The sequence below is a fragment of the Phyllobates terribilis genome, unplaced genomic scaffold (assembly GCF_046119375.1).
Source record: "Phyllobates terribilis strain yellow unplaced genomic scaffold, ASM4611937v1 Scaffold_10__3_contigs__length_209671492, whole genome shotgun sequence".
In the NCBI taxonomy this organism is placed as follows: Eukaryota; Metazoa; Chordata; class Amphibia; order Anura; family Dendrobatidae; genus Phyllobates; species Phyllobates terribilis.
The window spans coordinates 99,626,017-99,642,186 of record NW_027362770.1 but is presented as its reverse complement, the minus strand read 5'-3'; the positions used below and the strand labels follow the sequence as shown (position 1 = coordinate 99,642,186).

Genomic DNA, 16,170 nt, shown 5'->3' with positions numbered 1-16,170 from the left:
TTATCTTTTTACAATGGATTCTGGCCTCACTGATTCGTTGCATATTTTTAAGGTCCCCGTAACATCAAACCATTTGTGGCCTGAAAATAGGTAAGCAGCAAATCCCAAGACCGCACATACACACTCAGTGGTACCATAACCAAGGACTGCAAAGCAAACCATGCCGAGATTTTTTTTAACTTACAAGAGGTCTCACTATTTACTTTGATGCTGAATAGACCTAAGGAAGTCATGACATGGTTGGGAAAATGCACTTGAAGACATTGCAAAAGGCCTCTTGCAATGTCACAACGTGTTACTCCATGATGTCATGAAGTCATGAGGCCAATCCAGAGGCAATAATGGGTCCATTCATATAGGAATGTTTCTTCTTCACTTTGTTCAGGCAAATTTACTTTATCACATTAGATTGACAAATGATATATTTTTGTAAAAAATATAGAAAATCATATCACAGGAACATAACTGATATACAGTACAGACCAAAAGTTTGGACACACCTTCTCAGCTAAAGATTTTTCGGTATTTTCGTGACTATGAAATTTGTACATTCACACTGAAGGCATCAAAACTATGGATTAACACATGTGGAATTATATACTTAACAAAAAAGTGTGAAACAACCGAAAATATGTCTTATATTCTAGGTTCTTCAAAGTAGCCACCTTTTGCTTTGATGACTGCTTTGCACACTCTTGGCATTCTTTTGAGGAGCTTCAAGAGGTAGTCACGGGAAATGGTCTTCCAACAATCTTGAAGGAGTTCCCAGAGATGCTTAGCACTTGTTGGACCTTTTGCCTTCACTCTGCGGTCCAGCTCTCCCCAAACAATCTCGATTGGGTTCAGGTCTGGTGACTGTGGAGGCCAGGTCATCTGACAAAGCACTCCATCACTCTCCTTCTTGGTCAAATAGCCCTTACACAGCCTGGAGGTGTGTTTGAGGGTATTTGTCCTGTTTAAAAATAAATGATGGTCCAACTAAACACAAACCGGATGGAATAGCATGCCGCTGCAAGATCCTGTGGTAGCCATGCTGGTTCAGTATGCCTTCAATTTTGAATAAATCCCCAACAGTGTCACCAGCAAAGCACCCCCACACCATCACACCTCCTCCTCACGGTGGGAACCAGGCATGTAGAGTCCATCCGTTCACCTTTTCTGCGTCGCACAAAGACACGGTGGTTGGAACCAAAGATCTCAAATTTGGACTCATCAGACCAAAGCACAGATTTCCACTGGTCTAATGTCCATTCCTTGTGTTCTTTAGCCCAAACAAGTCTCTTCTGCTTGTTGCCTGTCCTTAGCAGTGGTTTCCTAGCAGCTATTTTACCATGAAGGCCTGCTGCACAAAGTCTCCTCTTAACAGTTGTTGAAGAGATGTGTCTGCTGCTAAAACTCTGTGTGGCATTGACCTGGTCTCTAATCTGAGCTGCTGTTAACCTGTGATTTCTGAGGCTGGTGACTTGGATAAACTTATCCTCAGAAACAGAGGTGACTCTTGGTCTTCCTTTCCTGGGGCGGTCCTCATGTGGGCCAGTTTCTTTGTAGCGCTTGATGGTTTTTGCAACTGCACTAGGGGACACTTTCAAAGTTTTCCAAATTTTTCGCACTGACTGACCATAATTTCTTAAAGTAATGATGGCCACTCGTTTTTCCTTACTTAGCTGCTTTTTTCTTGCCATAATACAAATTCTAACAGTCTATTCAGTAGGACTATCAGCTGTGTATCCACCAGACTTCTGCACAACACAACTGATGGTCCCAACCCCATTTATAAGGCAAGAAATCCCACTTATTAAACCTGACAGGACACACCTGTGAAGTGAAAACCATTTCCGGTGACTACCTCTTGAAGCTCATCAAGAGAATGCCAAGAGTGTGCAAAGAAGTCATCAAAGCAAAAGGTGGCTACTTTGAAGAACCTAGAATATAAGACATATTTTCAGTTGTTTCACACTTTTTTTGTTAAGTATATAATTCCACATGTGTTAATTCATAGTTTCGATGCCTTCAGTGTGAATGTACAATTTTCATAGTTATGAAAATACAGAAAAATCTTTAAATGAGAAGGTGTGTCCAAACTTTTTGTCTGTACTGTATAGTAAAATATGCCGCAGTCATGGAAAGTACAGAACAATCAAAACACAGCAATTCAAAGCAGTCAGTCTCAACGCATTATTAAAAAGGATTCTTGAAAGGTGCACAGAAATAAAATCAATGAAATAATGATGAATAATCATGAAAATCAATGAAATAATTATGTTGTACAGACGCAAGGTTTCCACATAACTTCACTCGCCCAAAGCTAGTGACTTTAGAATCATTCCACATTAAATGATATCCCAATTATTGATAAAATTGCCAAACAATGCATACATGCTCTGATATTAAGGACTATGTCACACATTTTTTCATTAAAATTAGTCAGTCCACAATAAGAGATGATTTGAGAGTAACTTATATAAAAAATCTTACCTGGTTATTCGTTGAAAAACCTTCTCCTAAATTTTCAGTTCCTTGTTCTGTATTATCAGCATCAATGAGGTTTTCCACAGGAACATTTCCACTTGGATTCATGTAAGTAAAGTTTCCCTCAGCAGGATCTAGTGCCACACACATATTATATGAGTATGGCAATGGTAACGATCCATCACTATACATGGAGAAGGTCCTGGGATCAATTGGAGGATACAGATTTGTAGTGAGAGAAGAGAAGGCTGGTAATGGTTTTGGCTGCTTACATTTGGATATAATCGCCACCATCACAGTTATTATAAAGAGCAAAGAAATAAGTGCAAGTCCAACCACTAAGTAGAATTGTAAGTTGCTTTGAGTTTCCTCATCTTTCAGTTTGTTGCTGAGCTTAGGAACAACCTGCTGAAAGTCATCTGCAATAACAAGACTTAAGGTGGTTGTAGCAGAGAGAGTCGGATGTCCATTGTCCTTCACCATCACCACAACCTTGTAATTCAATATGTCCTTTTCTTGAAAGATACGTGATGTTCTGATCTCTCCTGTGTACTCACTTATGACAAAATGATTTTGGTCTGACACTGGTATAAAATGATAAGAGAGCCAGGAATTATGTCCAGAGTCTGCATCCACTGCCACCACTTTAGTTATTAAAGAACCAGGCTCAGAGACAAAAGGAACCATCTCAAATACAGCTGACCCACCAGTATCTGGTGATGGGTATAAGATCTTTGGTGCATTATCATTCTGGTCTACTATATGGATAAATAATGTAACATTGCTGTGCAGAGAGGGGGATCCATTGTCTGAGGCTGTGACTTCAATTATAAACTCCTTTTTCTGCTCATAATCAAATGATCTTTGAGCATAGAGAACTCCGGTCTCTATATTGATGGAGAGATAAGATGTCATTGATGGAGTTTCGGTAATAGTGTTGGAAATTGAGTAAATTATTTTAGCATTGTCTCCAGTGTCAGGATCTGAGGCTTGTATACTGAATATTGAAGCTCCTGGTAAATTGTTCTCTGGCACATAAGACACATAAATAGATTTAGAAAACATTGGTGGGTTGTCATTGACATCTGATATATCCAATGTGAGAACTCGTGTACTGGAAAGAGGTGGAGATCCTCTATCTTTAGCTATAATAGTGATATTGTAAAAAGGTGATTTTTCTCTGTCAATAGCAGTTTTTAAGACAATTTTGTAGTAATTGTCCAATGATAGCAAATTAAAGGGAACATTTTCAAAAATATGGCAGTCAACATCTGCATTATCTCCAGAATCTTGATCATGAACTTCAATAAGAGCGATCATTGCTCCAGGTACAGAATCTTCAGGAATAGGAGAAGATAATGAGGTGATGGATATCTCAGGAACATTATCATTTACATCTATGACTTCCACCAGAACCTTACAATGTGCTACAAGGCCTCCACCATCCTTGGCTTGTACAGACAATTCATAATTTTTTATTACTTCAAAATCAAAGTTTTTTTGCATCTTGATTTCACCAGTATTTGGATTGATAGTAAATATTCCTGTGTGATGGATGTTTCCAGATGTTTTCAAAAATGAATATGTGATCTGTGCATTGATCCCTTCATCATTGTCTGTAGCATTTAATATGATCACTGTAGAATTAACTGGGATGTTTTCCTTTAAGCTGACTTTATACATGTCCTGAGAAAATACAGGGGCATTGTCATTGGCATCTATAACAATGATTTTTAGTAATGTTGTACCAGACCTGATAGGATTTCCTCCATCCAAGGCTGTTAGTATTATTTCATGAATATCTTGTGTTTCTCGATCTAATGGTTTCTCTAGGACAAGCTCTGGATATTTACTCCCATCTGTTCTGATATTCTCAGAGAGTGTAAAATACTGATTAACACTGAGCTTGTATGTCTGCACTGAATTACTACCAATATCTAGATCTTCTGCACCTTGTAAAGCAAATCTTGTTCCTGGTGATGTAAATTCAACTATTTCTAATGTAATTTTATCATGATAAAACTGTGGAGAATTGTCATTTATATCCTGAATTTCAACTGTGACCTTAAAAATATTTAATGGATCTGCGACCACAGCATCAAACATTAAATAGCAGCTAGCATCTGCCCCACACAATGTCTCTCTGTCCATTCTGTCCTTTATATACAGATTTCCGTTATCTAGTTTGACATAAAAATATTTCTCAGAAGCTCTAGACACAATCCTCAGTTTTCTAGATGAGAGCAGCTTAATATCTACTCCAAGGTCATCTGCAATATTTGCTATAACAGAGTCTTTCCTCATTTCTTCCTTAATTGAATAATGAATCTGACCTGAGACTGAATGACACAGCCAGGAAAACAATATAGAAATGGTTACTTGCCATCTGATTCCTGTGCAGTCCTGTACAAGAGGTTCCATCTTGATTTTCTTCAGTGATTATTCTCATAAAACATCCAGTGAAAACATGTCATCCAATACAAATATTAAGCAGAAAAACTTTTATAATATCTGTTATTCAATTTTTTAAATGTATCCTTAGCTCTATATCCATGAGAATCCAGAAAATGTGAGTGGTTCCTCTGCAAATCAGCAACATATGCAGCTGAAGAAAATATCACTGGATTTTTACTTCTGAATTTTATTTTTTAGTGGTTAAACAGCGGCGCTCAGAGGTGAAAATATGGAATAGCAATGTTCTTATTTTTTTTATTATTTTTTAACTGCAGATTATCGGAATACTTTTTATTGACATTTTTAGGGTACTTTTTTATGTATTTTATTCCTATGTTGATATTATGTCTGATTGTAATATATACAGTGCCTACAAGTAGTATTCAACCCCCTGCAGATTTAGCTGGTTGACACATGCGGAATTAACTTGGCATTGTGACATTTGTACTGTAGATCAGCCTGGAAGTGGGAAATGCACTGCAGCAAATTTTGTTGTTTTTTTTTGTTTTTTGTTTTTTTTAAAACGTTAAAAGTTAATTCAGAGTGTCATTTATTATTCAACCCCTCAAACCACAAGAATTCTGTTTGGTCCCCCTAAAGTATTAAGAAGTAGTTCAGGCACCAAGAATAATGAGCTTCACATGTGTGGATTAAAGATCTCTTTTGCCAGCCTTTTCTGACTATTTAAGACCCTCCCCAAACTTGTGAACAGCACTCATACATGGTCAACATGGGAAAGACAAAGGAGCATTCCAAGGCCATCAGAGACAAGATCGTGGAGGGTCACAAGGCTGGCAAGGGGTACAAAACCCTTTCCAAGGAGTTGGGCCTACCTGTCTCCACTGTTGGGAGCATCATCCGTAAGTGGAAGGCTTATGGAACTACTGTTAGCCTTCCACGGCCTGGACAGCCTTTGAAAGTGTCCTCCCGTGCCGAGGCCAGGCTTGTCTGAAGAGTCAAGGCTAACCCAAGGACAACAAGGAAGGAGCTCCGGGAAGATCTCATGGCAGTGGGGACATTGGTTTCAGTCAATACCATAAGTAACGTACTCCACCGCAATGGTCTCCGTTCCAGATGAGCCCGTAAGGTACCTTTACTTTCAAAGCGTCATGTCAAGGCTCGACTACAGTTTGCTCATGATCACTTGGAGGACTCTGAGACAGACTGGTTCAAGGTTCTATGGTCTGATGAGACCAAGATCGAGATCTTTGGTGCCAACCACACACGTGACGTTTGGAGACTGGATGGCACTGCATACGACCCCAAGAATACCATCCCTACAGTCAAGCATGGTGGTGGCAGCATCATGCTGTGGGGCTGTTTCTCAGCCAAGGGGCCAGGCCATCTGGTCCGCATCCATGGGAAGATGGATAGCACGGCCTACCTGGAGATTTTGGCCAAGAACCTCCGCTCCTCCATCAAGGATCTTAAGATGGGTCGTAATTTCATCTTCCAACAAGACAACGACCCAAAGCACACAGCCAAGAAAACCAAGGCCTGGTTCAAGAGGGAAAAAGTCAAGGTGTTGGAGTGGCCTAGTCAGTCTCCTGACCTTAACCCAATTGAAAACTTGTGGAAGGAGCTCAAGAATAAAGTCCACATGAGACATCCAAAGAACCTAGATAACTTGGAGAAGATCTGCATGGAGGAGTGGGCCAAGATAACTCCACAGACCTGTGCCGGCCTGATCAGGTCTTATAAAAGACGATTATTAGCTGTAATTGCAAACAAGGGTTATTCCACAAAATATTAAACATAGGGGTTGAATAATAATTGACCCACACTTTTATGTTTAAAATTTAATAAAATTCAACTGAGCAACATAACTTTTTGGTTTGTAAGATTTATGCTTCTGTTCATAAAACCTACTCTCGTTTGCAGTTTGAAGGCTCTAACTTATTTGCATCTTATCAAACCAGCTAAATCTGCAGGGGGTTGAATACTACTTGTAGGCACTGTAAGTGCTATTAATAGTTTTAAACAAACAGAAATATTTTGTATATTTTTGACCTTATATTATTAAAAAAGAAATATGTATAAAAATCAGGAAAAGCAGAATAAACCATACTATATTTTTGTAAAAGCACTAAGTAAGATATTACAGATTGTTGGGTAATTTCAAAATACAATTTGCTTACCAAGAGTATCATGTAATCTAACAGAATTGGAGAATATGCTGGAGAAATAGCATTTAAACACCAAAAGAGCTTTACAAAGACAGAATTCGCATTTATTTAACTTGTAAACATGGCAGAGACGTGCAGTATAAATATAGAATTAGAGATATGGTGATGGATTTGAGATACTAATTACTAGATAAAATTCCCATATGTACAGTGGGGAAAAAAAGTATTTAGTCAGCCACCAATTGTGCTAGTTCTCCCCCTTAAAAATATGAGAGAGGCCTGTAATTGACATCATAGGTAGACCTCAACTATGAGAGACAAAATGAGAAAACAAATCCTGAAAATCACATTGTCTGATTTGGAAAGAATTGTTTTTCAAATTTTGGTGGAAAATAAGCATCTGGTCAATTAAAAACAAGTAAGATTTCTGGCGCTCACAGACCTGTAACTTCTTCTTTAAGAGGCTGCTCTGTCCTCTACTCATTACCTGTAGTACTGGCACCTGTTTGAACTTATCAGTATAAAATAAAAAGTATATACTTTTTTTCCCCACTGTATAGCATACAAAACTTAACATGAGAAAAAGCAAGTATCCTCTAAAATTGTTAGATGAAAGCAGAAAAAAACAGCTTGTAACAAAGAAGAATACACTTACAACAAGAGCCCAAAAGTTTATTGGTAATTGTCTTAACCTAAGAGCAGCATTATGTATGGACAGATACCGTCACTTATTTGGTTGCTTGCTGTCATTTTGATAAACTCACCGTATTTTCTGCTTAGGATCGACCATTTCTCTTACTGCTGAGCTCTGAATAACCTCACCCACACCACTGATTGTCATATCACTGCGTATATTCTAAATTGGCAGAAAGCTGCTAATCAGTGATGGAGGCGTGGTTACAGAGAGCAGAAGGACTACATGGCACAAGACAACTAGTCCTGCAGTGATAATCTCCTGCTAATAAAACCCTGATTTTTTCGACACTACAACACACAGCCCAGTAAGTGACACATCACTATAATCAGGCTGTCAGCCCCTACATCATGCCGCACTCAGATTACATAGCAAAAACCTGCTAACAGATTCCCTTTAATCTTACTGTATAGCCAGGAGATTAAGAAAATAACTATGTAATGGCAAGGCTGGAAATGAAAAATAAGTATTTTTCCATGGAAGCAGAATGTCATCAGTGAATTTCAAAGGATGGCAAAAAATAAAGTCAAAGATTTGCCATCTAACTGGGAAGTGATTAAAGACTTCCACATTGTAGCTTTTTCAGACAAATCAGCAATTATGAAAATGTAAGCAACAGTTTTTAGGTAAATTTTAGTATTAAAAGACAATGAATTCTATAATTGAATTCTATAATTGCTTTTCAAAGTTCCTGCACTACCAGCCATGTGGCCTTTCCCACTGCAGGTGGTAGACATGGGCTACTGAATTATGGATATAGTGTAGTGGGCTAACACTGTATGAAATATAGAGTAAACTTAAGGTGCAGTAATACAGTGAGGAATGAATTAAATCCACATGAATAATAGCAAAAAAATATTGTTTAACCCAGTTGTACTTCATATATAACTGTTTAGTTAGCTTTTATGTTAATTTTGTTAAATACTGAAAATAATGACAATTACTTATTGCAATTTTGTGAATAGTTTAATTTGTTAATATACCATTGTTAATGTAGTTGACTTTGAAAAGATACAGAATTCCTTTGCAGTATTCTTTAGAGAGTTTGCAAAAACCATGGCATATAAATGGCACATAGTAAAATCTAAACATTCACAGAGAAGAGAAAATCCATTTAAGAGAAATCAAATTAGCTTTCAATTTCACAAAAGACTCAGATTTGCCAGAATCCAAATTTTTTTCAAGGCGATCCACATACATTTAAATCGAGGGCTTAAAAAAACACAATATAATTGCCTTGCCTGTCACCTATCCTAGCATCTCAGCTGTTTCCTCAGTTATCTACGGCTTGCTGCCTCTGCTCTTCTCCTAAGTATCAGTGCATCCTGCAGTGACTAGTACACAAATGATGTCAAGATATAGTGGGGCGTTGAATGTAGGCCCTTTATGCTCTGGAAAAATCGGAGAGTGAAAATACTGAAGCTGGAAGTGAAGAGTGTAGCCGGAGGAAGCGAGCCAGCAGAGGACCAGGAGGGAACTATGGCAGCAGGGCAGATGAGGGGCAAGATGAGTATAATACTTCTTTTATTTTTTAACTCTCTGTTTAGTATGTTCTTGAGTCCAGAGCATAATATATGACTTACCAGTAATTTGATTAGTGATGTATTAATAAATTCAAAGCAAATCAAATTTCATGGCTCAAGTCAAGCAAATCCGGCCAATCAAATTTTTGCAGATTTGTAAAAGTCATGTTTTAAAAAGGAAGCATTAAACAAGTGGCAAAGAACTAAATGGAGATGATTGATTGTTAGTCTTATTGTCTCTCATTTAAACTTCAACAACCATGAATCTTTTGTTGTTTTTTCCTACCTAGCTTCTAGCTGTTTTAATACCATTGTTACATTACAACTGGAGCATAAGTTGGAAGATTATATATACAAGGTTTATAGTCTAGTTGATTAGACCAAATCTTTTTATTTTCCAAGTTTTTTATTATTGTTAAGCGATCGGCCACACAAATCCATGAGATAATTATTTTCATCTTGTTTCGGAAACCAAACAGTCCTGTATGCAATAAGTCAAATTCTGGATGTGTTTGTAGAACTACTTATACTACATGAGATTATATAATAAGTGAATCCCAACAAAATTATTTTCAAATTCATAAAGAACCATCATGTTGAGCAATAATCCTTTCTAAGAACAGTCTGTGATGCACCAGATTCAGATATATTTGGTAAAAACAATACCAATTTTTACGTACAAATATTCATTTTCTTTAGTTGCGGGCACAGTGTAGGCTGCAGCAGGTGGCTGTTGCCTCCTGTGTACCGCTACTCCACTACTGTCGCTTCCTCCACATCCTCCACCACCCACAGCCACAATATTTATGTATATCGGACTATAAGACACACACCCCACTTTCCTCCAAAATTTTGGAGGAAAAAAGTGCGTCTTATAGTCCAAAAAATACAGTAACTGTACACCTTGTTAAATCTGTATATAAAGAGTATGATTAGCTATGGCACAGATATCTCTACAAATGAGCGGCTTTATATCCAATCAAAAGGACAAATGCGTATCCATATATTGCAATCCAATATCAAAATATATTGTGTCCCCATAGGGCACCAAAATGCATAACATCCAAAAAAGACATATGTGCCAGGAACAAAATAATGGATAAGTAAATACCAATAAAAAAATCAAATTTTTATTTAAATACAATTTGAAAAACGGTAATCATGTATAAACATCAGGTACAGGTAGAATAAAATTTGGTGGGTGAGCTATTCTGGGAAACCCCTATATATAATTAAGTATAATCATGATAAATAGGGTCTATACTCAGAATCATAAAAATATATACATATGTATGTATATACACACCTCCCCACATCCACATGTGTGTTTGATGAATATGATATAAAAGTGAAATACTCCCAAGTGGGCAGTATATAGCATTGCAGAGTACACATATTGTACATAAATATACAAGGAAAAATGGAAAAATATACATTAGAAAATATATGCAAATCCCTGGATAATATCAAGTACCAAAATATACAAATATGTGTCAAAAAAATGTACCCATCAAACACCCAATACGTGTTTCACCAATGCTTTGTCAGGTGTTTCTATTGTATTCTTGCATATTTATGTACACCATTTAATATGCGTACCCAGCAGTGCTATATATTGCCAACTTGGGCGTATTTCAATTAGTAGCATATTCATCAAGCATACATGTGGATGCGGGTGTGTGTACATGCATACATATATATACAGTACAGACCAAAAGTTTGGTGGCTACTTTGAAGAACCTAGAATATAAGACATATTTTCAGTTGTTTCACACTTTTTTATTAAGTATATAATTCCACATGTGTTAATTCATAGTTTTGATGCCTTCAGTGTGAATGTACAATTTTCAAAGTCATGAAAATACAGAAAAATCTTTAAATGAGGTGTGTCCAAACTTTTGGTCTGTACTGTATGTGTTAATGGATGCAAATAACATGACTTTATATATATATTTATGACTATAAGTATAGATCCTATGTACCACATGTATGTGTGTACATATATAAATATGTATATACATTTTTTAATTTTAAGTATAGACCCTATTTATCATGATTATATTTAATTGTATATAGGGGTTTCCCAGAATAGCTCACCCACCAAATTTTAATCTATTTGTGCCAAGAGTTTATAAATGGTTATCGTTTTTTAAATTGTATTTAAATAAAGATTTGATATTTTTTATAGGTATTTACTTGTCCATTATTTTGTTCCTGGCACATATGTATTTTTTGAATTGTAGGACAAATATGTAATTAAAATATTGAACAAAATTATATTAATATAATAAATCTCAATAGTACCTTTTGTTTCACTGCAGCTTCTCATAACATTTTCCACTTAACCCCTTCACCCCCAAGCCTGTTTTCACCTTCCTGACCAAGCCAAGTTTAACAATTCTGTCCTGTGTCACTTTATCTGGCAATATTTCTGCCTTGCTTCAATGTAACCCACAGATTCTAAGATTGTTTTATTCATGACTCATTGTACTTCATGTTAGTGGTAAATTTAGACCGATATTCTTTGTGTTTATTTGTGAGAATATTAGAATTTTGGCGAAAATGTTGAAAACTTTGCAATTTTAAAACTTTTAATTTTTATGCCCTTAAACCAGACAATTATATCACACAAAATAGTTAATAAATACAATTTTCCACAAGTCTACTTTACATAAGCATAATTTTTGAAACCTATTTTTTTTGGTTAGGAAGTTAGAAGGGTAAAAAGAAGAGCAGCAATTTTTCAATTTTCCCCAAAAAATTGCACAACCAATTTTTGTAGAGACCACATCCCATTTGAAGAGACTTTGAGGGGCCTATATAACAGAAAATATGCAAAAGTAACACAATTTTATAAACTGCGCCCCTCAAAGTGCTCAAGACCACATTCAATAAGTTCATTAACCCTTCAGGTGCTTCACAGGAATTAAAGCAATTTAGAAGAAAAAATGAAAATTTTACTTTTTTCCCACAAACATGTTGCTTTAGCCCCACCAAATTTTTCATTTTTGCAAGGGCAACAGTAAAACAAGGACAATACAAATTGTTGTGCTATTTCTCGTGAGTACGCCGATACCCAAAATGTGATGAAAAACTACTGTTTGTGCACGCGGCAGGGCTCAGAAGGGAAGGAGCACCATTTGACTTTATTAACTGAAAATTGGCTGAAATCAATAGAGGATGCCATTCACTGATGTGGCTAATCAGTGGAAACCCCCACAAGTGATGCCATTTTGAAAGCTACACCCCTCAAGGAACTTATCTAGAGGTGTGGTGAGAAACTTGAACCTACAGATGCTTCACAGAATTTTACAATGTTGAGCCAAGAAAATGAAATAATAAATTTTTCCTGAAAAAAAGGGTAACAGGAGAAAATGGACCATACAATTTGTTGTGCGATTTCTCTTGAGTATGCCAATACCCCATATGTGGTGTAAAACAATTGCTTGGGCTCACGGCAGGGCTTGGAAGGGAAGAAGCACCATTTGAGTTTTGGAGTGCAAATTTGGAAGGAATAGATAGTGGATGCCATGCTGTGTTTGCAGTGCCGTTGATGTGCAATGGAAAACCCCCACAAGTGACCCAATTTTGAAACTGCACCCCTCAAGAAATTATATAGAGGTGTGGTGAGCACCTTGAACTCACAGCTGCGAGACAGAATTTTATAATGTTGAGCCTTGAAAATGAAAAAATACATTTTCCTTCAAAAATGTTAGTTTTGCCCCAAATTTTTCATTTTTACAAGGGTAAAAGGAGAAAATGGACCATAAATTTGTTGTGAAATTTCTCCTGAGTACATCCATACCCAATATATAGTGGAAAACTACTGTTTGGGCACACGGCAGGGCTTGAAAGAGAAGAAACGCCAACTGAATTCTGGAGCTCAATTTTGGCTGGAATAGATTGGGGATGCCCCTACACCATCTAGGGGTGTAGTGAGCATTTTTAACCTTCAGTCTATTCACAGGATTGTATTACATTAGGCTGAATAAATGGAAAATATTTTTTTTTTCCTTTGTGTAAATTGTCTTTTAAGAGAGGAAGAGGGCTTAAACTCTTGTGCCATCTATTGGAAGTAGCAATAGTAGTCAATATTGACCCTTTAACAAGCCTGGTAATATGATTTTGGATAAAAGCCAAATCAGAATCTCAATTTGCAGACACAGTGTTTTGGTGTATTGCCCTTTGTCAGTGCAAAGTATGAGATCGGATTTGACTGGGTGAGAGGCTAAGACTGGGATCTATAGGGGTGTTTTCTTCTTATGGAGAGTAACATGACAGGTCAGGCATGCCAATATGAAGAGGCTTAAACACCTTGCATGCTCCTCTAAAATGTTGCTTTGTCCCCAAGTTTTTTATTTTCAAAAGGGATTATAAGAGAAAATGTAAAGTACAAGTTGTTACACAATTTCTCCTGAGTACGTCGAGTATGCTAATACCCCATATGGGGTCAAAAACTACTTTTGTGGCACAGTGCAAAGCTCAGTAGGGAAGAAGCGTCATATTGGAGTTCATATTTTGCTGGAATGGTTTGAGAGTGCCATATTACATTGGCAGAGCCCCGAGGTGCCAGAACAGCAGAACTCCTGCATAAGTGACCATTTTACAAGTTGACACCACATGTGCCCCACAGAATTGAAAAAGTGAAAAGAATAATTACATATTTACCACTAAAATTTTGTTTTAGCCTCAAGTTTTTAATTTTTAAGAAGGATAATAGGAAAAAAAATGTATCTCACAGTTTGTTGTGCATTTTCTTCTGAGTGTGCCAATACCATACATGTAATCAGGAAACCCTTTTCAGGCATAATGGAATGCTTAGACGGGAGGAAGCTCCAAATTGTAGGGCAGATTTTGTTTGCAAGTGTCATGACCCACTGGGAGAGCCCATCAGATGCCAGAAGAGCGGAACAGCAAAATAAATGACCACATTTTACAAAATACACCTCTCAATGAATTCATCTAAGGGTGCAGTGATCATATTGACACCACGGGTCTGTCACTGAATTTTATACATTTTTACCACAAAAATTTTGTTTTGGCCCCAAATTTTACATTTTAACATAGGGAAATAGGTAAAAATTGCACCAAAATTTGTCAAACAATTTCTGCTCAACATGGAAATACCTCATATGTGCCTGTGCAGTACTGCTTAGCCACACGGCGAGACTTTGGAGAGAAGGAGCGCTATTTGGCTCTTGGTGAACAAATTATCTTGGAATAGTTTGCTGACTCCATATACAGAGACCTTACGTGCCAGAAGAGCAGAATCCCCTCTCTAGCGAACCTATTTTGGAGATTGCACCCCTAGAGGAATTTATCTACAGATGTAGTGACGAGAGACATGTACCCACAAATTAAGCAGGCTCTTATCACTATAGAAATGCCAGACATATCGATGCTGAATGTTGTTTAGGCACACTGTGGGAGAGGATATTTGAATTTGGGAGCTCATATTTCGCTTTATTTCTTTTGAGTGGAAAAGAACCATAGCGCTTTCCTAGAGCCTTTGTACTACTAGTAACATGGAAGCCCCCTATATTTGCATTGACAGATGACAGACCTGAGTGGGGACTTACTATCTTTGTGGATTGAGTTGAAGCTTTTATTAGGAACATTTTACATCACATTTTGGATCACATTTATCCTGCGCTCTACACTGAGCACTTACATCCATCTAAGACTCTAAATAACATGATTCAGATGAAACTCAGAGGGATCCATTGTGTTAAGAGGGCGGTTGCAGACAACTTTATTGTAATGGAACGCAACCGACCCCGGGGTCCGCAATGCAGCCTAATGGACTGCTGCTGAACACTTTCCGGGTGGAAAGGAAAGCGACAACTAAACTGATAACCCGTCCATGTTAACAGCACACCGGACCGGGTAAAGCGATACGCTCTATCTCCGTTAACTGCACGGAAGGAGAGCGACCGGCGACGCGCCTATCAACTATCTTAGCCCTTCATGTTAATGCACACGGAAGGGTAAGACGGTTCGCACAATCTCCAAGAACCGCAGGGAGACGTGCGACCGTGGGAGAAGCAGTAGCCCTGTCTTTGATACAGGCGCTACGCTATGGGGAATGGCGCTAAAGCGGCTCACACAATCTCCAAGAACCGCAGGGAGACGTGTGACCGGACTAGGAGCAGTAGCCCTGTCTTCGACACAGGAGCTACGCTATAGAAGACAGCGCTAATATGTGGGTGTGATACCCGCTGGGTATTCATGCACTCAGCCGGCTTGCTACAGGACTGAGCAGACCCACTCTATATGGCTCAAGCTACCTGCCTGCATAAAGCTATGGCTCTTAGAGGAGCCCAAGAGTTTCAGCGTGCACACCACAAACAACCAGATCAAAAGATCTGAGCGCGTCGCCATGTTTGTGGGCGGGCCATTTAAAGACTAAGCCCTGCCCACCGACGTGCCATTGGTGACGTTACCCATGGACCAATCAGGCGGTGCCAGGTCACCGGGTCAGGTGGGTGCCAAACCACCAATCATGATCCGCCAGGTCACGGACATGCTCAGTATGGCAAACTCTGGACTTAGACTCTGCAAGCACTGTCTCTCTCTGCAACCCAGGCTTAACATTGTTAGGCACAACTACCTGGGAGATAAACAGTGCTAACGGACCAGCTAGGTGTTGGGGCTGATGATGATGCTGAGCAGCATCAGCCCTGGCTGGACCAAAATGAGAGACCACAGAAGGTCCTGGACACATTTCAAATCCAGAACCAGACCGACGCCTAACACATTGACTATAGTGATGCAGCAGAGTTACTCTGTGTTCTGTCTGGCTTCTGTTCATCTGTGTTGTTTTCAGAAGAGCACAAAACAGTAACTGACTGTGCTTTTATGCACATTTTAAAAGACAGATGCCACTGAATCATAGGCCAGACAG

At 38.2% G+C, this 16,170-nt stretch overlaps 1 protein-coding gene across 1 annotated transcript; it reads right to left on the bottom strand.

Moving 5' to 3' along the window:
• On the bottom strand, positions 1-16,132 carry LOC141164048 (protocadherin gamma-B1-like). Its single transcript, XM_073649212.1, has 8 exons — positions 16,051-16,132; positions 14,592-14,735; positions 8,727-8,827; positions 7,814-7,905; positions 7,062-7,099; positions 2,476-4,808; positions 204-276; positions 1-146 (listed from the first exon to the last, which is right to left on the bottom strand). The coding sequence occupies exons 1-8, from the start codon at positions 16,130-16,132 to the stop codon at positions 1-3; spliced, it is 3,009 nt and encodes a 1,002-aa protein (XP_073505313.1).
• Positions 16,133-16,170: the final 38 nt, after the last annotated feature.

Excerpts from the sequence above, each read along its gene's own strand:
- LOC141164048 (XM_073649212.1), bottom strand. The coding sequence starts at position 16,132 with ATGTGCATAAAAGCACAGTCAGTTACTGTTTTGTGCTCTTCTGAAAAC. Across the intron at positions 277-2,475 it reads GTTTTTCAACGAATAACCAG|AGGCCTTTTGCAATGTCTTC; the intron begins GTAAGATTTTTT and ends TGACATTGCAAG. Across the intron at positions 147-203 it reads TAGGTCTATTCAGCATCAAA|TCCTTGGTTATGGTACCACT; the intron begins GTAAATAGTGAG and ends TTTGCTTTGCAG.